The sequence below is a fragment of the Ambystoma mexicanum genome, chromosome 14 (genome assembly GCF_040938575.1).
Source record: "Ambystoma mexicanum isolate Mex_15411 chromosome 14, UKY_AmexF1_1, whole genome shotgun sequence".
Lineage (NCBI taxonomy): Eukaryota > Metazoa > Chordata > Amphibia > Caudata > Ambystomatidae > Ambystoma > Ambystoma mexicanum.
In genome coordinates this window covers 284,919,356-284,943,554 of record NC_090940.1, presented here as the reverse complement: position 1 = coordinate 284,943,554, position 24,199 = coordinate 284,919,356, and the positions used below count along the sequence as shown (strand labels likewise).

The 24,199-nt window shown below is 46.7% G+C and overlaps 1 protein-coding gene across 3 annotated transcripts in view; it reads right to left on the bottom strand.

Annotated features, from left to right (window-relative positions):
• Nucleotides 1-24,199, bottom strand: part of KLHDC1 (kelch domain containing 1) — a 2,530,617-nt gene that overhangs the window by 1,032,525 nt on the left and 1,473,893 nt on the right. For all 3 annotated transcript variants that reach the window (XM_069637400.1, XM_069637401.1, XM_069637402.1), the window contains exon 7: nucleotides 3,401-3,481. In XM_069637400.1, the coding sequence (XP_069493501.1) occupies nucleotides 3,401-3,481 (81 nt within the window). The remainder of the gene's footprint in view (nucleotides 1-3,400; nucleotides 3,482-24,199) is intronic.

The following is a 24,199-nucleotide window of genomic DNA, read 5'->3' as shown; positions in this document are numbered from 1 at the left end:
GACATGCAGTCCTCACACTCCGAACAATGGTGCTCGGATCCCAAGCACCACAAGCAGATCCTGTGTGGATCCGTTATCGACATTTTTTTACCACAGTCTCGACATTTCTTGAAGCCGGATCGCGGTGTCGTCGGTTCCGATGAAGATGCCATCGAGAAAGAGTAGGTATTATTCGAGTAGATATAGAGTTATCCTGACTGAACCGAGGCCCCACGAAGTGCGGAAAAACGGAACTGAGCAATGGACGCAGCGCGTGGCTATTTATGGGCATGGTGACTTGGGCGCCGATACGGTGGCCGTCGAGGGACATCGACTGGGCGGACGTGGATGCACAGTGCCCTCTACAGAAAAAAATTCCGAGGCCAGCAAGCTGGAAACGTATTATCAAAGTTAAGGAATACGTCGGAGGACACAATCCCTTCGAAGTATTGCTTTGCCCAAACTTGTTCACAAACTTATGGGAGTGTTGCTAGGGTGTTTAAGAAGATATTCCTGTATAACTTGTGCTTTCCCACCCTTGTGAGAAATTGCTAGAGTGCTATTTGTGTTTGGTTTTCACTGTGCCGTTTTGCTCAGTTTTCACTCTTGCTCAAACTTGTCTACAATTTAACTAGGGAGTTGTGTATACTTTTCTTGACTGATTTTAACTTGCTTTAATAACTGTGATTAATGTGTTAACTTATAGTGTGTAAACTAAATAGATATATTCCTTTTAATACAAAGCTTTGGTCAGTGTTTCCTTGTGCCATAGTATTATAGCATTATTGTGTAAACCCTGAATACTGCTCAGCTCCCTCGTGAGATAAGTCTGACTGCTTAGCCACAGCTACCAACTAAATCTTTGTGGTACATACTGATACCAAAGGGGATTTATTGCTCATACCTGTAGTCTTAATCTTCTGTAGTGCTCCCAAAGGGAACTGCACAGGATTCTGCCTAACAGTGACCAACTGGCTGTCGGTGAGGGTCCAGGGTGTGGGCCTGACCCTGGGGATTGGTGCACGCCTTATTTGGGCTCTCCTCCTCCTCCTTCACCCCCACATGTACTGTGCCCTGGCCGGGTTGTTCTGCCTCTACGCTTCCAGGCGCAGTATGAGCAGCTGCCTGTCCCAGCTCACAGTGGCAGTATAGTGTTGGTGAGAGTGTTTGGGGTCGGGGTGTGCCTTATGTAGCCCTCTGGAGTGTATTGGGATCACCTGTGGCTTCATTTCTGTCACCTGTGTTCATTTACCTCCAGGTGGAGGCTACAAGGTAAATGTGCCGTGTTTTCGGCGGTATTAGTGCCGGTTTTCAAGCGCTAATACCGCAGTACAAGGACTTGTGATGTGGCTGTGAATGCGCAGCATGTTGCTGGCTGTAGTAGCGCTGGCTGTAATAGCGCCTGCTGTAATGGCGCCGGCTGTAAAGGCACTCTGTGATTTTACAGTCTGTGGTATTTTTGCCTACTCGTGATCCGGCGATGCGGTATTGGTGGCGCTAATTCAGTAATCGCCACTTTTAAGAGTTACCGCCAGACTCTTGATGAGGCCCTATGATATAAATGATGTGATGAGTCAAAACTTATGTGTGGCCCCCTTTACATTAAGCTTTTGCCCCCCTAAATGTGTTTTTCTATAACCTTTTGATAACTAGCAGATTCATTTCTTCTTTTAAGAGTTAAATAACTTTTTTTGATCATAAACAAGCTGACTCCAGATTAACTATTTCCGGCACTACTGGACCCTTGAAACTGCAGTGATGTGGGGTAAAGATGTTTCAAATTCATAGACCACCCTCTGTAGTATCTCTGTGCAATTGTAATGTCCGACCCCTAAGTTCTGTTGCTTTGTACCCGTTTAAAACCGGGGCTTTTAACCCTTATTATCTTGCCTCCAGCTTCTCAGTCTTTATCCCAATTCAGCTACCCCAAGTCTGGCCTCAGCCAGCCTCCTGAGTCTTTATCCACCCGCAGCTATCCCTTGCCTAACCTCACAGTCTCTCCAGGATTGCTTCTCCAACAACCTCCATGTGCTCTCTGTGCTCGCCAACTGTTCCAAACTCCTCCCTTTTAGCTAATTCTCTAAACTTCCACCCTGCCACATTGAGCTAAGGCACTCACTTGTGAAAACCGATCAGGTGTTCTAGGATGGGGATTGGCTCTTGGGCTATGCCCCTTTGGAGGCCTATAGCCCTCGAGCAGAACCTGGGATTGGCTTTACACTCCCTTAGGGCAGACCTCTCTCTTCCTGCCACACTCTGGCAATGCCCCCAGGCCTTCTACTGAAAAAGGGGAGAGTGGTGAGTTAATTCAGGCAACTGGTGCAAGTAATAGCTGATGGGTCCCAACCCTGAGGATGCTTCCAATTCTGATGTAGGATTCTAGGCTTGCTAGAACCTCCTCTACCCTAACACACATTGGACTTGATGGAATACTGGACACAACTGAACATTCAGTAGGCAGACCCCCAAACAAGTCGTGTGGACTTATGATTAGTACCAATAAACACTAATAACCTATTACATGTAGCACAAGAATCCTCTTTATCAAGGGTGGTCTAGGCCACTTTGAAAGAACATCCTCAGTCTCCTACATGCCTTTTCTCTCTACCTCCAATTCTTGTTCCTTGCAGAATACTCCAGAGAGAAGAAATTGTGATTCAAAATAAAAAAAAATAGGGAAATACTGTACCTGATTGGCATTTCCCAAAGTGCTTGCAGAGGTGCCACACAAAGCATGGAAAATTGTTGCAGATATGTGAGCTGGAAGCCAGTTTAAATTGGAATTAGGCATTTATCCCCCTCCAACCTGTGCACCAGGGGAAGAAACTAAAGGTGAGGGGAGAAGGACGACATGCTATAAAAAACAGAGGCTTCAAAGCAAGTTCTATTCTGGATGGAAGTGGTTAGAAGCGAGGGCGGCAATATAATCTTGTTGCTATTAAGTGCTCACCAGTGAGATGGACCTTCTGATTTTATGAAACCGTTGCTGCAGGTCTCAATGATAGAAAATGGGAGCTGTAGTTTCTAATAGCGCAAGTGTCACAATATTCACCAATGTTGGCAGGCTCAGCAGAACGGGTACGGTTTTACTGGGCAAAGACATTTAACTTGATTTTTATCTTCGACAGATTTTTCGTTTAGATTAAGGTTGAAGCATATTGGCAAGGTGCAGTGGGGAAGTTTAAAACAATATTATGATATAGCACCAATACTAGCAGTAAATGAATGAATAGATTTGTAGAGCCCCATTTCCACTCAGTGATAAACATAGGCCATAAAATGAATGACTGAAGAAACAAATTGTTAATCATATAATGCAACGCTATAAAGGTTACTTACTAGGCAAGCTAGAATGTGCATTGCCATGAATACACACACAGTAACATTTAAAAACAATGAGTGAGAAAACCTTTGTACTAACCAGTACTCGCCCACCAAAGACAAATCCTTTATTTCCCAGCACAGCACATGTATGAGCAGCCCGTGGCTGAGGGGGAACATGCTACAAAGTTAACAAAACACATCATTATTACAAAAGTATGTAAAATGTGATCCACTGTATAAGAATAGCATCAACACATAAATGAGTCCCATGAGTGACAGCAACAGCGGCTAGCCGAACACCAATTTTCATAGGACTTAAAGTTTTATTAAAGAATTCAGCACAGTAGAGTGAAATAACCACAACAAAAGATAGATTCAAGATAGCCAACTTAAAAACCTTGGGTCCCAAAATGACTCAAAGTGTCCCTAGCTTTGCGATAAGGGGTTTTATTCGCAGTGTTCCTGTCTTTTCTTAAGGTTCTCATTCCAAGGCCCTCCCGATAAAATTAAGTTTGGTTTCATGTTTCACCCATCCTTCTTTCTACAAGTCTACAACTTCCACATTCGAGCCTTCTTGTCACTCACCTACTCCTACTCACTATCTATTCTCTCCATCAGTCTCTCAGGAAAGGCACCTGGTTTGATTTAGGAAAAAGAGAGGATTTTGAATCCAGTGATGTCCTGTTTGCAAATGTTATGGTATATCTTCCTCAAGAGTCTTATGTAGAGGTGAGGTGCATGGATTAGTTGCAGCTTTCATAGAAACCTAAGTAAGGCTCCATGATTCCTGAAAGACCCTGGGTAAACAAGCCTCTGTGCTGGTCCTATCCCCACTGACCACTGCACAAGGTATGTGTGCCTCCTCCAAACATGGGTCTGACCTCTTTGGTTGGGGACAGTCACCTACCCCAATCTTGGTAATGGCTAGCCTCAAACCCTCTTAGCTAATCTCTATGCGGTCATTTTTAACTTCTCCAACCTTCTCCTAAGCTCCACTGGCCTCCCTTACCACCTCCTCAATCTGTTCACCAGCCTCCTCCAGATGTTCACAACATCCCGACTTGTTTTCCTTTGTCACCATCTCCTCGCTGTCACTCACCTCTTTATCCTTCTCGCCCATCGACTATTGAGGTTCACAAACATCCCCCTCAATTGCTTCCTCCATGTCCTTCCTTGTTTGATGTCTCTAATCTTTAACCTTACTTTCGACCTCCTCCTGATGTTGATCTCTTTTCCTTAAAAACTCCTTCTGCCTAAGTGTGATATCGGTGTTCCCTCCTCCTTGAATCCCTTCTGCAATTGGCCTCTTCTCCTTAAACCCCTCTTCCACTTTCTTCAGATACTGGCCTCTCTTCTCAAATCCTCCTATTATATGCTACCCCTCTAGTTCCTCATTATTGTACTTTCAAATAACAAATTACTTACCTCTCGAAAATGTTCTTTCTGTTTGACATTCCGCCCATGGACTCCTAATCTATGATATCTCTCGGGGCAGCTACTCGTCTGAAACATTTCTGTTGCCATGGGGCGCAACGCCGCTCTGCATCGGCTCCGCCCCTGACATCGCTATGCGCCCCGCTCCAGACACGACATCTGGACCAGTTTAAATAAAAGCGCTGCACCCCATGAACTCAGTTCCACCCTTTTTCAATAGCACTCTAACGCTGTGGTTCCTCTCTAGGGACGTGTGCAAGGAAGCCCACTTAGCTACTTGACAAATGTCCAGGCCAGGCACCCCACGCTGCGTAGCCGAAGCAGCTGTTAAACCTCTGGTGGAGTGTGCGCTGAGACCCTCAAGAACCGCCTTACAAGCCAGATCATGCATTCTGAGATGCAGAGAATGATCCACCTTAACAGGGTGTGTTTAGTCAAAGCCCTACCAGTATGGGCACCAGCATAATCGACGAAAAGCCGTCATCTTTTCTGGCCTCTCTCATCTGAGAGGAGTAGTAGCTGAGGGCCCGCACTGGGTCAAACGCTCCTCTGAATTTGAAGGGTGAGGCGGAGGTAAAAAGACAGGAAGATGTATCTTTTGAGAGATGGAAATGCGAGGCCAATTTCGGGAGAAAAGAGGGTGTGAGACAAGCATGATATCAAGAGATAGACAGACTCAAGTTGGTTCGTTTGAAAACCTTTTTTTTGACTAAGGTTCCTGTGTTGGTGTAATGCCTGACTGGCCCTAACTCTAAAGGGGTAATTCCCTCAACTGAAGTTTCTAATGGCCATCATTGTCTAAGAGTCCACAATAAAAGTCTGTCTGTGTCTTAACGTATGCTTGCCCTCACTCTATACCAAAATGTGATAGGAAGTATTCTCAAAAATAAGAAAAATAGTGGCTCAACAAAAACGGAAACTAGGATTGGTTTCAAATGGTCTTGTTACCAGATGCTGCTGGGTCAATGTCACACAAAAGTTCAATCCACAGGTCGCTTGTAGTTATTCTAACTAGCTCCAGTGTCTAAGTCCCTTGGAGTTCCCTTCCCCAAGCTTCAGCTTCAAGTTTCAAAACACCACGGAAAATTGAAACACAGTTCCTTTCATAACACCATGGATAATGGCAACAGTTCCTTTTGTAAGCTTCTAGGGGGTTCCCTTCCCCGCACGTCAATGCTCTCAATAGTTCAATAAAAACGAACAAGTCTCCAACTCAGGCCCCTTTCAACCTTGAAACACAATATCAGTTCTTTAGCAAGGTGTACTTTGATTTCTTAAATAGGCCTCTCATGGTCTCTTTCCCCTAAGCTCTAGGCCTCTTTCAGCTATCAAACAGAACACATGACTTAGTACAGTTCTGTCTTGAATGTATAAACCATCCTTTCATGGGGTAGAACCAGAGGCTTTAATAAAAAAACACAAGCGTTTTGCTTTTCCTAGGCGCAACCACTCTGACCCTCTTACCCCTCTCTTTTCTCTCCTGTTATTCTGTTACCTTTGTGTTTCCTTCAGATGCTTTCTGCACCGCTTTTCTTCTTCTTACTTTTCCGTACAGACTTGCACCTCTTTAACGTCCCCCTGGCACTTTGCGGATCTGCTTTCCTTTCCGTGCACATTTGCATCCTCCTTTGTTCAATGCACACTTGCACCCTCTTAAGTGTGCACCAGGCACTTTTCATCTGCCTTTCTCGTGCTCCTCTCTTGCTATGGGCCACTTGCTGCTTCTTTTCACTTTCTCTCGCTTTCTGCCCCAATCAGGCTTTTTACTCACCTTTCGCTCCAATCTGCCTTTCTCATTGCTATTTTTTTGCTTCCTATCTCCTTGCTGTGCTTTCAGCCTTTTCGCTTTGCTTTTACTATTAACTTAGAGATTTTCCTGTGAGGCGTGCTCGTCAGGGTGCACAGCATTAAGCCGGCAGAGGCAGACTGAGGAGGAGGAGGAAAAGGTGTGGTCCGGCGGCGAGATATAAATGGGAAACAGGTGAGGAGATAGGTGACAGGGGCCGGGACTAACGCAGCTGTGTTCCCCTCCCACCCCCCCCCCCCCCGTCAGATCACAGAAGAACGTGGTGTGTGCGGGACGAGAGGAGCCAGAGAAAGGACGTGAGCCGTGAGAAGATGAACCGAACGCTGCGGGAAAGGCATATCTTTGGGCATATTAGGAACAGAAAGTGTGGGGCGCCTGGCTGGGGAGCTGAGAGCCAGCGCTGTGACCGAAAGGATAGTGAAGTGGCCACATGAGTTTGGCGAACCAGCCTGCCAACGGGTATGCAGAATGACGTAATGGAACGCAGCAAAGCATTACCCTTATTCCCGCAGAACGCTGCCAATGAGGAATTTTCTTACTTTCTGCAGAACACTGGCAACAAGGGATTTTGTTACTTCTCGCGGAATGCCGCCCACGAGGGAGCACCAACAGAACTTGCCTGTTCTTTTAGGGTTTGAGGAAGCAGGATAACGCCACTGGCAATGTTACCAGGTTAGAAGCATGGCCCAGCGCGGGGGAAAGAGGGGTGGGGAGAACAGCTCGAGATGGTGGGCACAGTGAAGTAACCTCCCCCCATCCAAGGCTGAACGATATGGATTTTCTTTTTCACCTTGACAGTGTGATAAAAGTGCAATAAACCACATTAAACCGTATTACAGCTTCAGTGTCCTTTTTCCAATACTCAACCAGGTGACAAGTGTTGGCAGCAGTGGGATTGGAAAGAGAACGCCATGGAATCTATACTAAAGGCTTTGAGAGAAGGCCAGCAACGACTGCAGCAGGCGCTGCAGGTACAGATCAGTAAGCTCAAGCAGATAGAAAGACATTGCAACAGGCTTTCAAATGCAGCAGGCTCAGCTTCTAGATACCACTAACATTAAGAGAAAGGCACAGGTGTCTGCCACGGTTCTACAAATGAATATACCGGGGGAAGATCCAGCCCATTTAATTTCGAGCGAGTGGAAAGGAATGCTAAGTGGCCTCAAGAGAGATGGAGCCACTATATTGCAAACTTGATGACAGGAGAAATGCAGAGTGCATACCAAGCAGCTAACACCACGGGCGATACCATGTACGTGGATATGAAGAAAGTGGTTTTGGAAAGACTTGGTCACGATGAAGAAACTTACAGGGTGAAATTCCGCAAGAGTAATCTGATGCCTAACGAAACACCCCAACAGTTATTCGATAGGGTAAAGGAGTTGGCTGACAAATGGCTTCAGACCGCCACCAATGCAATGGAAGAGCAAATTGTCTTGGAACAGTTCATAGAGGCAGAACAATGGTGGGTGAAACAATACCTTCGGCCAAGCCTGGCAGAGGCAGTCAATATCACATCGGCCTACCAGAATGCGGGACAGGGAAGGATGATGTCCTATAATCAGCCTAATCGAGGTCTGGGATTGCCATCTGCCATGCCAACCCGACTCGGGCCTGGCCCTGGAAGGGTAGCTATCGCTGTTGTCCTTAAACCTAAAAGCAACAGGGGGATACCGGGCCGACCCAGTGTAGCGTTACCAAGAAGCCTGCAGGGTTATGAGAGTGGAGAATGGGGGCATATAGCCAGGATGTGTCCCAAGAAGTTCAAAGCAGAGCCTATGGAGATAGGTCTTTTCGGCATACCGCGGGGTGGAAATTATACTGATGACCATCGACACACCCTGGGGTCACTGTATCCTTATACTTGTGAAGCAGAGATAGACGGGATACCCACAAGAGCGATGTTGGACTCTGGAAGTCTAAAGATGGCGGTCAGTTCCCAACTGGTATGTGGAACGAGAGCAGGAGCAGAAAGTATGGGTTTTAAAGGTGTATCCGACCAAAGAGATAAAGGTTACATTGGCAGGGGAACAACTAAAGATCAGAGCAGCTGTGTTACCTGTGCTCCCTGAACCCCTGGTAGTTGGGTCAGAGTGTGTCCGCAATGCCTAAGATTATCAAACAGATATAGGAAGGTTGGCTGGACAGTGCCCCTTTTCATGGAGAGGTCATCTAAGCAAGACCAGAGTGACCTATAAAAAGTGGAGCGAAGAAAAGGAAAATGCAGAGGGAATGGCGTGAGAAGGTAATGATGCCCGTAACCATCGATCGGAAATTAGATGAACAAGGGGACAGTTACCAACTGGCACAGGAGTTGGATGCAACCATACGGAATGCCCAGGTGGCCGTGCATGAGGATAGAAAAGGGCAAAGACCCTATTTTGTCAAGGAAAAAGGGCTGTACTACCGGGTGGTACTTCAAATAGATGGAGAGACAATTAGGCAGTTGCTGGTGCCTGCTAAATTCCAATCCATGTGCAGGTGATAGAGGGGCATTTGGGAGCTGAAAACAATTTGCAGAAAATCCTCAAGCGTTTCTTTTGGCCAGGGGTGTTTGGTCAGACCACACGATTCTGTCAGTGTGTAGAATGGCAAAAGAAGAACAAATCGAATGTTCCAAAAGCACACTTACAAACAATGCCATTGTTATTAGAGCCATTCCAATGGATCCAAATGGATATTGTGGGCCCCCTAGACCCCACAAGCCGCGGCCTTAAATATTTGCTAGTGATCGTGGATTATGCCACTAGATATCCGGAAGCATTTCCCTTACAGAGCATCACCACTCAGCGAATTTGTGATGTGTTCATGCTTTTTACTGCCCGAGTAGGAATTGCGGCAAGAAATCCCCACTGACAGAGGCACAAACTTTATGTCTACCATCCTCATGCAGGTGTGCCAAACTCTGCACATAGACCATCTGAAAACCTCGGTCTACCACCTTCAAAATGATGGTTTGGTAGAGCGGGATATAACCAGACCATCAAACAGATTGCTGAGAAAAACCATGACATGGGCAAATAAGGAGTGGGATCGGTTAATACCCTGGATCCTCATGACCCTGCGAAATACCCCACAATCCTCCACCGGATTCGCTCCCTTTGAGTTTTTATTCAGAAGACAAGTCTGGACCTTACTGGACATCCTGCGAGAGGAATGGGAGGAACAACCACAGCAGGAGATTTCCCTCACAGATTATGCATACAAATTGACTGAAAATGTGGAGAAACTACAATCTGTGGTTCATACCCATCTACAGCAAGCACAGCGAATACAGGAAACCCAGAATAAAAGGGACACGGCTATGGAGCTCATAAGTTGGGGAGAAGGTCCTGGTACTAATTCCCACATCAGAGAACAAGATGTTACCGGCCTGAAGGGGTCTGTATACGATACAAGTTATAGGACTCGTCCCCTATAAGGTGAGACAAGAAGACAGAAGGTTCCCTGTGCAAACCTAGAAGGCGAAGTAGCAGTGGGCACAACCTTTTCTTGATGCTTCAAATTCTTTAATTGTTCCTTAGTTTAATCAATACAGAATATCTATTTTAACCTGGTGCTGCCATATAACAGGATCATATGACACACGGATCAAAAATATCACTACAAACAAGATAAAATGGGATAGAATCATCACATTATATATATCTGGTGCTCTCAGTTGGCTCAACACAAGCAAAACAAGTTATACAACTTAGGTTAGCTTTTTTCTCATATTATTCAATTTCCATCATATCTTTTACTTAAAATACTTTCGTAGTCTGTGTAAGGTTATTCCAAAAATAAGAAGCGAGAATTCCTGTGTAAAATCCAGGAACTGTTTATTTACATTCCTGTCTTTTCATTTCAGGCAGTCATTTAGGCAAAAAGGTCTCTCAATATCAAAACATAACAGAGCCAATGCATTTCGGTGTGTAACGCACCATCTTCAGGGCTACAAAGACCTTTATGGGATCATGTGTCCCTTGACTGCCATGTATCTCTTTAAGTCACGTAAGGTGTTTGCCAAAGATTCATGCCTTCGCATTCGATCCTGACGTGCACAAAAGGTTAAGCTGTGACACAGACTCCAAAGGTTTTTTAAGTAAAAGATATGATGGAAATTGAATAATATATGAGAAAAAAGCTAACATAAGTTGCATAACTTGTTTTGCTCGTATTGAGCCAAATGAGAGCGCCAGATATAATGTGGTGATTCCATCCAATTCTTTCTTGTTTCCTGTGCAAACCTACCATGTCAACTTCCCAAAAAAAAGGGTGGAACCTATTCCTACTGTAACCCTCATAAGCATGGAACAATCGATTTCTTCCAAAATGTATTTTGGATGGGACAAGCTTTAGTGGAGGCCTTAAGTATCAATCCACATCTGCAGAAAAGGAAGAGTGAAGAGTTGGCCCAACTCATTCAAGAGTTTCAAACAACATTCTCGTCATTACCTGGTCACAGCACGAAGGCCTAACATGGGATATCCAGGAACTACGGTGAGACTACAACCATACAGAATCCCGGGGGGCAGAATTCAAGCACTCAACAAGGAACTACAACCAATGTTGGAAATCGGAGTGATAGAGCCCTCTCACAGTCAATGGTGCTCGCCCATTGTGTTGGTGCCCAAACCAGATGGGAACATCAGATTTTGCATGGACTTCCGGAAATTGAGCGAGGTGTCAACATTCAATGCATATCCCATGCTGCACATTGAGGATCTCTTGGACAAACTAGGTCAGGCCCTGTATCTAACAACCATTGATCTCTCCAAGGGATATTGGCCGATCCGTTTGTGCCATTGCGATAAGTAGAAGAGAGCTTTTGCCATCCCAGCTAGGTTATACCAATTCACAGTGCTTCCGTTTGGGCTACATGGGACACAAGGGACATTTCAACAGCTGATGAATTCCATCTTAAGAGACCATGAGCACTATGCAGGTGCCTATTTGGATGACATTATTGTTTATAGTACTTCCTGGGAGGATCATCTACAGCATTTGCGAGACGTATTTGAACCCTACGACAGGTCGGACTTAACATCAATCCAGAGAAGACCTCTGTGGTGTTCTCGCATACCAAGTATTTTCTCAACAATTTAAGAGCTTTTCTTGGTTTTGTAGAATACTACAGGAGATTCATTCCCCACTTTTCAACCCTTGCAGTGTCTTTGACCGATAGATTACAATCTAATAAAGCCTTGGAACATGCTGAAAACAAAAAGGACGGGCGAACAGGCGTTCGTGACCTAAAGAAACCATGCCGTTCTGCATTGTGCCAATTTTTTTTTTTTTTTTTTACTGTGTAATAGTCCAAAAAAGACTTTTCACAAACATGGTAATAAAATTGCAATTTACAGAAATAAACGGCTAAAATACATTCTGAATAGAAAACAGGTAGACCTATTTAACAAAAACAGAAACAAAGCAGAAGTCGATAAAAACAAAAGAGAAGAAAAGCATGAAAAGTGGGACTGAAGACATCAGAATATAGTAAACGAGATCCTAAAACAAAAGTAAAAAACCACTACTCAAACTTCAATTGTAGGTCGTTACACTTCCAGTTCCCAACTAGTTAATCTAACTAAATTTAGATCTTTCAACAAGTTCACTACTTCTGTTGTCAGTAGTATTTCATTACCTGAGTTTAATCTTTCTCAAAAACAATCGGTTCCTAACCACCACTCTTTATGTACAAAGCGTGGCAACCTGCTCGTGCTCTTCTCAAGTGTCCCCATGCAGCTACTCAACAAATGCCTCAAGGTCTGTGGGCTAGAGTCCTTGCATAGAGGGCAGATGTTGTCCGCTAACTCCTCTTTTTGTCTAAAGTAGAGTATTTCGTAGGTGGGTAGAAGATTTAGACGAAATCTCAAGGAATGTGACCTAATGACAGGGTCTGGAGACCTCGTCAAATATGCAGGTAACCAGGCTCGCGGTTTAGCCAAACATGAGAGTGAGGTTGAAACCCCGGAGGAGCGCATTTCCTTTATCGTTCTTATTCTGTCGACTCTTTTTATAAGCTCTTTGACTTTCTCTTGGTTTCTCAATCAAAAGTGCCTCTGTACACTCATAGGCTATATGAAATTCAGAAGCCAAAGACATCAAATTATTAAGGAAGTGATTTGATTTGCCCTCCAAAGTAAGCAGAACATCCTCATACAAAGATATCTTGGGGGATCAAAATCAATTGATAAAGGGAGATCCATTTCCATTCCAATCATGCTTTCATGGACTGGAGGCCTATTTCGTATCTTTGACTGGCAATTGTGGGTAGCTGTAATACATTCTTCCACAAATGACCTTTCAATCTAGAGCACTCTATATTGAGTGACTGGGGATTATCCTCTAGGCCAAAAAGTAGTGGAAGAATGACTTTCCCAATATAATATTTTATGGCCTGTTGAAGGGAGAATTTACAGAATTTATTAGGCAAATTTTGGGCACTCAGTTGAAGGATTTTACTCTCCAAGATGGATGTAAAATGCATTTTTGCAGAGTAAGAACGAACCACAGGGCCTAGATGCTGTACTTCTGTGGAAATCGGAATAGCGTGTTCGTCCAAACACCAGGAAAAGTGCTTATTTGAAAATAAACATTTTTGACTTGAGAGGGTTAAAAGTCGGTAGATTTTGCATAATTTCCAAAAGCATCCAAGAGTTGCTGCAGACCAATCTGGGTCTAGTCCAGTAGGACTATGTCGTTGGCGTAAGAAATCCAGTTCAATTTGATTTTACAAATCTTGGGACTTGCTAGCGCCGACTCTTCCAACCACTTCACATGGTCTGCCAATTACAGATGAAAAGGAAAGGAGCAACAATACACCCCTGTCGTACCCGTACCCCCCTCTCTATTTGGATTTCACCTGACAGGTTCCCCATTTTGTCAAGTCTTATTTGGAGGGTAAAGTCCTTGTGCATTTCCACTAGTATGGCCAGGAGATTTTCCGAGAGACCCCAGCTCCTTAGTTTGGACCACAAGAGGTCCCTATTAACGGTGTCGAAAGCCTGGGACAAATGTATCCAGGCTCCGAATAACGGGGGACCAGCTTTACTAAAGGTCTTACTACAGGCTACACTTAAACACCAGGCTATGCAGCATGGTCGAGAGACCCCCCACGAAAGCCAATTTGGTGTTTAGACAAAATGCCCCTAGATAGTGCCCAATTCTCCAGCTCCTTCAAAACTAAAAATATTGCCATTTGTGTCCAGCAGTGAAATCGGACGGTAGTTTGAGGGATAAAGACTATCACCCTTTTTCTATATGGGAATAATGATGGCCCTCCCCTATGTATGAGGGAGGAGCCTGTTAGACACTATCTGCCCAAAGAGTGATGCCAATATGCAAGACCAAAGAGTAGGATCAGATTTAAGGATCTGGTTACTTAGTCCTTTAGGGCCGGCAGCCCAGGAGACAGATGATTTTTTAATTAAATCACAATTTCCCTTGCGAGATGTCAAGCTTCCATGGTACACTTTCTGAAGTTGGTGCTCCTGCGTAATCCACTGCCCCATAGAGTTTTCAGAAATGGTCCACCGAAACCATTTCCTGTATAACCCCTGTCTGAGAAATACACTGTCCAGCATCTGTTGGCTTAATTATTGACCAAAAGATGAGAGAATTTGTCTCAGCTAATGCTCGCAACATTATTTCCCCATCCTGTTGAAGACGCAGGTGCTTAATTGAGCGAGACCAATTTCTATATTTGTTTCTAAGGTTTTTGACTTCCCTCAAATAGTCCGACACAAGCTCTCTATTTGACTTCAGCTTCCTAAGAGATTTTCTCAACTCCCTTTTTTAACCCAGGATTTCTCATCGAATTGATGGATATATTTAATGGGGCCTTGTTTACCGGACCCAGCCGGAGAATTAGTATCCCATAGAAACTCTACAAAAGTATCTGGTTTACAGATTTTTTTGTACCTCATGGACGTTCATGGGTGCTATGATATTATTGAGTGATCTGATCAAATCCCTTATCCCCCTTGGGAAGGTCACCACTATATTCTTACCACTAACAACATGTAGCGGATGCAGATAGAACTCCTCACTAGTTTCAAGGGGCATATCAAAAGAAGCCTCCAAAATGTCATGATCACTTGGAACGCCATAATTCACTGAGAAATGGGTGCATTTTTCAAACAAGTCCTTAGAGAGGAAGAGATAGTCGATTATGGAACCGCAATCTTGTCTCTTCCATATCAGAGCCGGCGGGACATCCCCCTCAATATTCCCATTAGCCATAAATAAATTCCACTCTAACATGAAAGTACACCAAAGTCTTTCATTCATTGACGGTTCCTTAGTAAGTGAGACCCCCAAAGCCTAGTAGTTTGAAGCACCGTGAATTTAAATCCCCCATGATAATTGGACTATATGAGCGAAAACGAAATGCTATATTGAATAATATGTCTGAGAGTGACTGCAAGAAATCAGTGATTCCAGAACAGGAGGGGTTCCAGTAGATGGTTCACCACTATCCAAATTAATGGTAAGTGCCGGACCCCATTTCCAATTTCTAGGATGCCTTTTATAGAAACGGATAACATCGTTGAGACCCCAAAGATGGAATTTCTACAGGCTATCAAAAGCCCTCCCAATGGTCTGCCTACCCCCACTCAAGTAGCCTGCTGATGGTGAACAGAGAAATCATCCACCTTAAAGCTTGTTTTCAGCCAGGTTTCCAGGAAGATAACTAAATTAAAATGATAAATATATTCTCTCCTCACTTTATTACTGAAAGAGCTGGAACCCCTCGTATTCCACCCTAATAGTTTGGTGGCATGCCCAGCTAGAGGGATTTCTCACAGAGCCCCATTTTCTTGAAGACCGGAGTGAGAATTTCTGGCATTAAGGCCAGGAAATTTGTATCTGAATTTACATCTTGTTTCAATTAAATATTGTCCTGATTTTCTGGCTCCTTTTTTCTGCATACTGATGCATCAGGGGTAGAGGTTGGGGTGGTCCTGTTTCAGACTAAGGATGCGGTAGAAAGACCCATTATCTTAATTAGTAGGACATGACTGCCCCATGAACAGTCCTATGCCACCACTGAGAAGGAGTGTTTGGCGGTCGAGTGGGCCTTTGAGTCCCACCGTTATTATCTCCTGGGACGGCAGTTCACGCTGGTGACGGATCATGCTCCACTGAGTTGGATGGCGACGAACAAAGGGCCTCATCACGAGTTGGGCGGTAAGCGGGATGAAATACCAACTGCATACCGCCCAACGCTAACAGTGCTAATGCAACTCCTTCAGCGCAAATTTACGCTAGATTATGAGTTGCGGGGGGCGATAAATTCCCAATGAGTTTGGGGCACGCTATTACTGCAGGTGGTAACTGCACCGGCGGTAATAGGGACAAAGCAGCAGAAAATTGTCATTTTTACCACCAGCAAGAAGCTGGAGGTAAAATAACAAAGTTACTCACCGTAGTGACTACCTTACTCCTAGTCCATAGTCCCCTTTCCTCCATACTTGTGGGACAGTCCGTCCTTCGGGACGGGACCGGATCACTTCATAAAAAGCAGCAAAATTGATTTTTTTGTCGTCCTCTTTTTACGCAGCGTACCGCACGTGGCCGTAACCCCACCCTCCTGAGCTCCGCCAAGTGCATCGCCCTTCTTTTCTATCGCCAGGTCTGCAACCATTTAAGCAATAATAGAGGATACTTATTAGAGGGGACGGTGGGCGGGCGTATGGAGGAAAGGGGACTATGGACTAGGTGTAAGGTAGTCAATAGGGTGAGTAACTTTGTTATACTCCTACGTCCCGTCCCCTTTCCTCCATACTTGTGGGAGAAAACCAAAGCACTCCTCTGAGGTAGTATGGGTGGATGGAACTTACTGAAAAGGGTTTTTAAGAACAGCCTGGCCGAATTAAGCATCGGCCCTGGAGCTCAGGTCCAAGCAGTAATGCTTACAAAAAGCTGATGGGGAAGCCCACGTAGCTGCCTTGGCAATGGTTTCCCAAGGAACATATTTTTGGAAGGCAACAGTAGTCGCTTTGCCACGTACAAGATGGCCGTGAATGCCCTTCAGAGGTTGAAGGCCCTGAATGGTATATGCTTCTGAAATACAGGAGGCAATCCATCGGCAGATAGTAGCCTTTGAAGCAGGTTTCCCTTTTGGGTCTCCAAACGTAACAAAGAGTTGAGAGGAGCCCCCGAGTTCAGTTGTTCTGTTCAGATAGAACTTCAGAGCTCGTCTGACATCTAAGCTTCTGAGGCTGTGTTCGGAAAAAAGACAGGTAATGAGATCGATTGATTCAAATGAAAATCAGTCACTACTTTAGGAAGGAAAGAAGGATGAGTGCGGAGCACAACCTTATCCTTATGGAAGGTAAGGAACGGGTGTTCCACGGACAAGGCTTGAAGCTCGCTTACTCACCTTGCCGAAGTCACTGCAATCAAAAAGGTAACCTTCCAAGAAAAGTATTTTAGATTCGTCGTAGCCATGGGCTGAAATGGTTTATGGCATAAGGCGGTCAGGACTACATTTAAAACCCACTTTGGAGGAGGATTGTGCACAGGTGGAAAAAGATGCAATAAACCTGTGAAATGCCTTTTAATGACTGGATTTGTCAAAGAAAAAGAACAGGTGTCAGTGGACAGGTAGGCGGCAATAGCAGACAAGTAAGTCCTGCAAGACAAGACATGAATGCCTGAAGCAGCCAGATGAGAAATTAACAAAAGGACGTTGTCAATCGTAGCATGTCTGGGGTCTAGTTGTTTAGTAAACACCAGTGACAAAACCAGAGCCACTTGATCCTATACTGAGACCTCGTAGAAGGCTTCCTGGCCGCTTGGATAATGTGCATATTGTCCTCGGACAGGTTAAACTGTGCTAGGGATTTGAATTCAGGCACCAGGCCGCAAAGCTGAAGGATTGCGGGGAGGGGTGTCACATCTGCTGATCGCACTGGTGAAGCAGGTTGGGAATCAATGGCAGTCTGATCAGAAGACAAATCGACAGATGCTGAAGTTCCAAAAACCAGAATCTGGCTGGCCACCAAGGAGCTATGAACAGGAGAGGGCAATTCGATGCATTCCTGAGCTTGCAGAGTGACCAATGAATCAGGGGAAGAGGCGGGAAGGCATATGCCTTCATGCTGTGCCACAGAATCTCGAGAGCATCCCCTGGAGAGGAGGCCCCGAGACCACTCCTGGATGCATAAAGAGCAAGTTTCCCGTTTGTGGCAGTCGCAAAAAATTCCACTTCTGGAGTGCCCCATTAGCGAAAGACGTTGGAGAGGACTTCCATGTTCGGTTCCCACTCGTAGCTGGCCGCTATCTACCAGCTGAGTGAGTCTGCAGTCACATTGAGTTGCCCCGGAATGTGTACCGCCAGCAGCCAAATGGTGTGCTGGAGGGCCCATTCCCAAACCTGAAATGCAAGGTCCACAAGAGGTGGTCACTTGGAACCACCCTGCTTGTTGACATAAAACATCGACACAGTGTTGTTCGTACAGACGCGGACCACCCGGTTTGTGATGGATGGTTGGAAAGCTTTCAGGGCCAGAAAAACAGCCAGGAGTTCCAAATAATTTATATGAAACTGCCGGTCCTGCGGCGTCCATAGATCGAATACCTGGAGATGATCCAGAGTTCCTCCCCACCCCAGAAGGGAGGAGTCTGTGGTAATCGTCACTTGTGGGCAGGGCTCCTGAAAGGAGGCCCCCACTGTAAGACTGTTGGTCGACGAACACCATAGAAGGTCCGCCATCATGCAGGATGCAACTAGAATTATCTTGGAATCCGATTCCGGAGACTGACACCAAGAGCTCAGAAGAACTAGCTGCGTACGCCTCATTTTGAGACGTGCAAGAAGAAGAGCAGGCATGCACGAGGCCATGAGGCCCAGACGTCTCTGGAACCACCAAGCCGTCATGTGCTCTCACTGGATGAAGAGTTGACACGTGGCGAATAGATCCGTAATCCTGTCTGCCGTCAACTACACCCTGGAGTCGATTGTGTTCCAACGGAAACCCAGGAAGATCAGGTCTTGGGAGACAGTCATGGAAGATTTCTGCCAATTCACTGACAGCCCAAGATGGAACAGGAGCTGGAGGAGGTACTGGAGATTGCTTAAAGCCATCAGAAGACAAGGGATGCGCAGGAGCCAATTGTCCAAGAACAGATATACATGAACACCCTGTAGCCAAAGGAAAGCTATGATGACCGACATCATCTTCGTAAAGACGCGCAGCGCCGAGCTGAGACCAAACAGGAGCATGCGGAACTGGAAGTGCTACCCTCCCAGGTAGAACCGCAGATACTTACAATGCGGTTTCCATATCAGGATGTGCATATATGCATCCTGAAGGTCTGCTACACTGAGCCAGTCGCCCTTCCGAAGAGAGGACTTTATTTGGCAGGGTGTGATCATCTTGAATTTCTCTTGGGGAAGATAAAGGTTGAACTGGGAAAGGTTGAGGATGGTGTGCAGGCCAGCCTGGTTGGGTTGGGCACCGAGAACAGTCGAGAGTAGAAGCCCTTCCCTTGCTCCCAGAGGGGAACAGGTTCCACCGACCTGAAGTCTAGAAGCTTCTGAACCTCGGCTCTGAGGGAGGGTGTCCCGATCTGTTAGAAAGGAGGATTGAAGGGTGGGGTAGGGGGGAAGGGGCAAGCGAAAGCCTGCCCGAGCGATGGACAAAACCCACAGGTCTTCGGTGATGGTCTGCCATGCCTCCAGATGAGACGAGATTCATCCTCCCACCGGAGTCTTGTGAGACCGACAAAAAATATAATTTTGCAGATTTGTCAGCAGGGAGACTAACTGCTCCTAGAGAGGAGGCTGATGGCCGAGAGAAAACCGACCATGCTGTTTTCGAAGGGTGCCGCCAACCGGAGGCTCAGTTCTGCGTGCCCGGTGGTCCTGAAACCCTTTGAAGCCAGAGAAGGATCGAGACCGAGACCCTGACCCCTGTGTTTAAGGGGCCTTAGCTGGGACCTTTGCCAGGACTGACAAAGATTTGGCGGTTTGGGTGCTCGCCTTAATCTTTGCAAGTTTGTCATCTGTAGAGGAATGGAACAATTCCTTGCCATCGAAGGGAAGGTCCAGAACTTTATGTTGCACCTCATTCAAAAACTTTGTTGCATGGTGCCACGCTTGGCAGAAGGGGTCAATTCCCACCATCAGGCCTCAAGCCGAGGTATCCACATGGTGTGCTGCAGCTTCCAGGAGATCTTGTGCCAACACCCTGGCATCTGACAAACCTGCCTTGAAGTCGTCTAGCCTATCCATAGGAACGCACTCCTGGAAATCAGCCAACCCCTTCCACAGCTTCGATTAGCTGCTGCCAGGATCCGCTTGCTACTTGCTTGGCAAAGTTGCAGTGCTGAGTTGGCAAAGATTTTCTTGCCCAAGGAGTCCAGAATGTTGTCTTCCTTGGGGAGAATCTGACGTGCAGCCATAGAGATCGCAGAGGCCGGCTTGGATTGGAACGTTGCCGCAGCTACCACCGTCGAGGAAGGGAGTGGACAAGACGCCAGGGCTAACTCCTCGGAGGTGTGAAGCCTGTAACGGGGCGCCGATTCTCTTAATGATATGCAGCCCGGTGGGGGGCTTATCCCAGACCTTACAGTCCCCAGCCAAAACGTCCTTCTGGAGGAACAGGCCTGTACGCTCTTGTGGTGTCGAGGTAAATGCTTCCAAAAGCACCCCTTTCTACGGAGCAGGGGCCTCAGGTACTGGAATGTTGAGGGCCATTATATCCAGAACCCGGTCATGGAATGCTCTGACAGAGCGGGGCTGCCCATCTCTATCCGGGTCTACTTGAGGGTCATCCAGTGAATCGGGAGCAGACGGCTGGGCCGTCACAGGTTTTGAAGTTCTTTCCCGCTCTACCGGTGTCTTCTCTATGGGAGACAACAGGGATAGGGGAGGAAGTGTTGGAGGCGGACCGATAGGAAGAAGAGGTGGTACGACAGCAGGAGCCACCGGGGTGGAAGGTGGAGCTGGAGGGTCAGGGTAGATTTCCTTGAAAAGACCATTAAAGTACTCTTTCATAGGGTCAGAATGCATGAGCCTCTGAAATTTCCTGAAAAAATACATCCCCTGATGAAGGTTTAGGCGCTGGGGTAGGCAGAGGCCTCTCATATGGGGCATACCCCCACAAACGCAATGAGGATGGTTGCCAGGAAGGCCGACCACCAATAGGGTCTGCATAGACCAGCAGGGCAGAAGTAGGCGGAAGCGAGACAATGTGCGGCAGCGGCATCCTAACACACCAGTCATAAGAAGGGCGGAACAGATTTTTACATTCCACCTGAGGTGAAAAAGGCTGCTCAGCCCCAAAAGTAAGATTCCCAGGACCCGCCGTCGAGATTGTAGGTGTAAGGAAAGAATCCCAAATGGCCGCCGTGGACCATGAGGGTTAGGCCATCATTTTGTCGATGCCTTAGGAGAACCGAGTCACATGTGCAGATGAGGCAATCGTCTCCTCAGGCTGGTCAGGGGACTTAAGTAACATCTTAGCCTTGACACAAGGATCCTCGGCAAAGCCGGTACTGGGGGGTCTCGGATGTTTACTTGACATCTTGGAGGTGGCCCCAACAATAGCCTCCAGAGGAGGAACCTCGGCAGAGCCGGTAAAGGAAGTGTTACGGTGCATGACCGCCCTCTTTTCCCCCTCGCCAGAACCGGTATCACTGCGAAAAGTGTGTGAAAGCTGAGGAATCATCCTTACAGACAAGACCTTAGGAACAGGTCTCTCAGTTTTGTTGGTTCAGACCTTCGCCTCAAAAAGAGGAACCTCAGGTTTCGTCCCGGTATGTGCCCCCCCCTCTCTCGTGAGGGGCCTCAAGCTGTGGCTTGGCACAGAAAGCTCCACAAAAGGAAGCCTCAGGGCGTTCCCTGGTGTCTGTATGGAAAGCTCCAGAAGCAGAGACCTCGGAGCGAACCCCGGCGTCCAAAGCCACAGATGAACTGGGCTGACGTTTAGCACCTGACAGTTGAACCTCTGAACGTGTTCCGATCTTGGCAGGTCCATTGTGGCAACCCTATTAGGCCTGCGAGGCACCTCAGGAGAAATCCTAGTGCTAGAGCAGCTCAAGCCCCTCCCTGACCCACGAGACCCCGGGAAGGAGTCCCATGGCCAGAGCGCCCTAAAAAGTAAGGAACTTACCGGGCGTCTCTTCTTTTTGTCGATGAAAACCTGAAGATGAGGTGATGGAACTCACTGAAAGACGTCCTCCCACCGAGGAAGACGGCGTTTGAATTCCCAGACAGAGGGGAAATCGCAGTAGAAGCACGAATCCCAGCGGTGGTCCGGCCTGAGACACTCCAAGCAGAGAGAATTGGGATCCGCCCTAGCAAAGCGACATTCGTATGAAGAACAGGACACAAATCCCAGACGCTCCGGCATAGACGGAGGACTACGCGACTGCAGAACCGGAGCAGGAGAAGAGGACAACGGTACCCCACGTAAAAAGAGAAGACGGACAACATTTTTCAATTTTGATGCTTTTTATCAAAAGTGCTCCGGTCCCATCCCGAAGGACAGAATGTCCCACAAGTATGGAGGAAAGGGGATGGGAAGTAGGAGTAATGCCATTTTCAGCCCAACTGGTGATTTGGTCAGCCCTTAAATGCGGTGGTAATACCGTTACCGCCGCATTTAAGGGCTGAGGCCAAACTCGTGATGAGGTCCAAAGACACGAACCCCAGAATTTTGAGGTGGTTTCTGCCCCTGCCTCCTTTCTCCTTTTTGAAAGTGCACCAGCCGGGTAAATTGTTGGCCCAGGTAGACTTCCTTTCTCGATCCCACACCCTGCACGAATATCAGGGCTTGGTGAGGGGGGGGGGGGGGGGGGGTCTGTGAGGCAGGGTTGTCAGGGAGCACAGCGTTAAGTCGAGAGCGTCACGCTAAGGAGGAGGAGGTGTGGTCTGACGGCAAGGGACTGGATAAATGGGAAACAGGTGGGGAGCCAGGTGACAGGGGCTGGGACTAACGCAGCTGTATTTTTTCCCCCCTCTGGTTGGATCACTGGAGAACATGTGTGCGGGACGAGAGGAGCTGAGAAAGGATGTGAGTCGGGAGAAGAGGAGCCAAACTCTGCAGGAGAAAAACAAGTTACTTCTTACCTTGTAACGTTCTTTCGACGGGATGTTCCTCCGACGTATTCCTCATCTTAGATATCTCCTTCCAGCTCTGCTGGCCTCGGAAAATTTTTTCTCTAGAGGGCGCTGCGCGTCGACGTCCTCCGAGTCGATGTCCCTCGACAGCCGCCGTATCGACGTCGACGTCATCCTGCCTATAAAGGCCGCGCGCAGCGTCCGTTGCTCAGTTCCGTTTTGTAGCCCACAATAATACTTTCTGGACTAACTAATCACCCTGAAGGAGCGTAAGCTGCAACAACAAGGGAAGTAGAACTGCGGGGATGGATGGGAGGGTCGTTGAGGAATACGTCGGAGGAACATCCCGTCGAAAGAACGTTACAAGGTAAGAAGTAACTTGTTCTTCGAAGGGATTGTGTCCTCCGACGTATTCCTCATCTTAGATAGGCTCCCATAGCAGTATTCTATTATCGGAGGAGGGAGTACTGACTTCACGCTGTCTTCTATTGATGAATAGAATGCAGTACAGCCCTTCCAAACCTAGTCTCTTGACTGGAGGAGGAATCCAAATTGTAAAAACGTGTAAAGGTATGGACAGACGACCATGTAGCTGCCTCACATATGTCCTTAACCGGCACGCCTCTTTTGAGGGCCGATGAAGCTGCAATACCTCTGGTCGAATGAGCCCTAAGGTTTTGAGGGGGCTCTTTCCCTGCCAGTTTATAACATTCCAGAATGGCTAGAATGATCCATCTGGAAATGGTCTGCTTAGTTATTGGTAACCCCAGCTTGTGACCTGCGTAACCTACAAACAGCTGGTCTGCCTGTCTTATCCTGGCTAGTCTACTGATGTAAAAACTTAAAGCCCTCCTAGGGTCTAGCCTGTGTAACCTCTCTTCCTCTTTCCCCGGGTGAGGAGGAGGATAGAAAGATGGTAGGGTAATCTTCTGAGTGATATGGAATTCAGAAACGACCTTTGGGAGGAAATTAGGCTTCACTTGCAGGACAACTTTGTCTTTGTGAAATATTGTGTGAGGGGGTTTACAAGAAAGAGCTTGTAATTCGCTCACCCTTCTAGCAGATGTAAGTGCTATTAATAAAACAGTTTTAAGGGTAAGGAATCTTAACGAACAAGAATGGAGAGGTTCGAAAGGTGTACCCATCAGGAAAGTTAGTACTAAGTTTAAATCCCATAGGGGAATTTGGAATGGTCTTGGGGGATAAACATTGGTTAATCCCTTTAGAAACTGTATTACCAAGGGTAATTTGAAATAGGATGGTTCTTCCGCAGTACGCTTAAAGATGGATAGCGCTGCGAGATAGCCCTTAATGGTGCCAACTTGAAGGCCTGAATTTGCCAAATGTAGTAGGAAGGATAAAACCATTGGTGTACCACATGAAAAAGGGTCGATATTCTGTTCTCTACACCAGCTGCAAAATCTGTTCCAACGGCAGCGGTATAAAGACTTTGTTGCTGGCCTCCTTGCCGAAAGCAACACCTCCATAACATCATCAGGGAGGTCCCAATCCTTGTACCTCAGCCTTTCAGAAGCCAAGCGTGAAGGTTGAGGGTTTTGATGTCTGGATGGAGAACCTGACCTCCCTTCTGTGAGAGT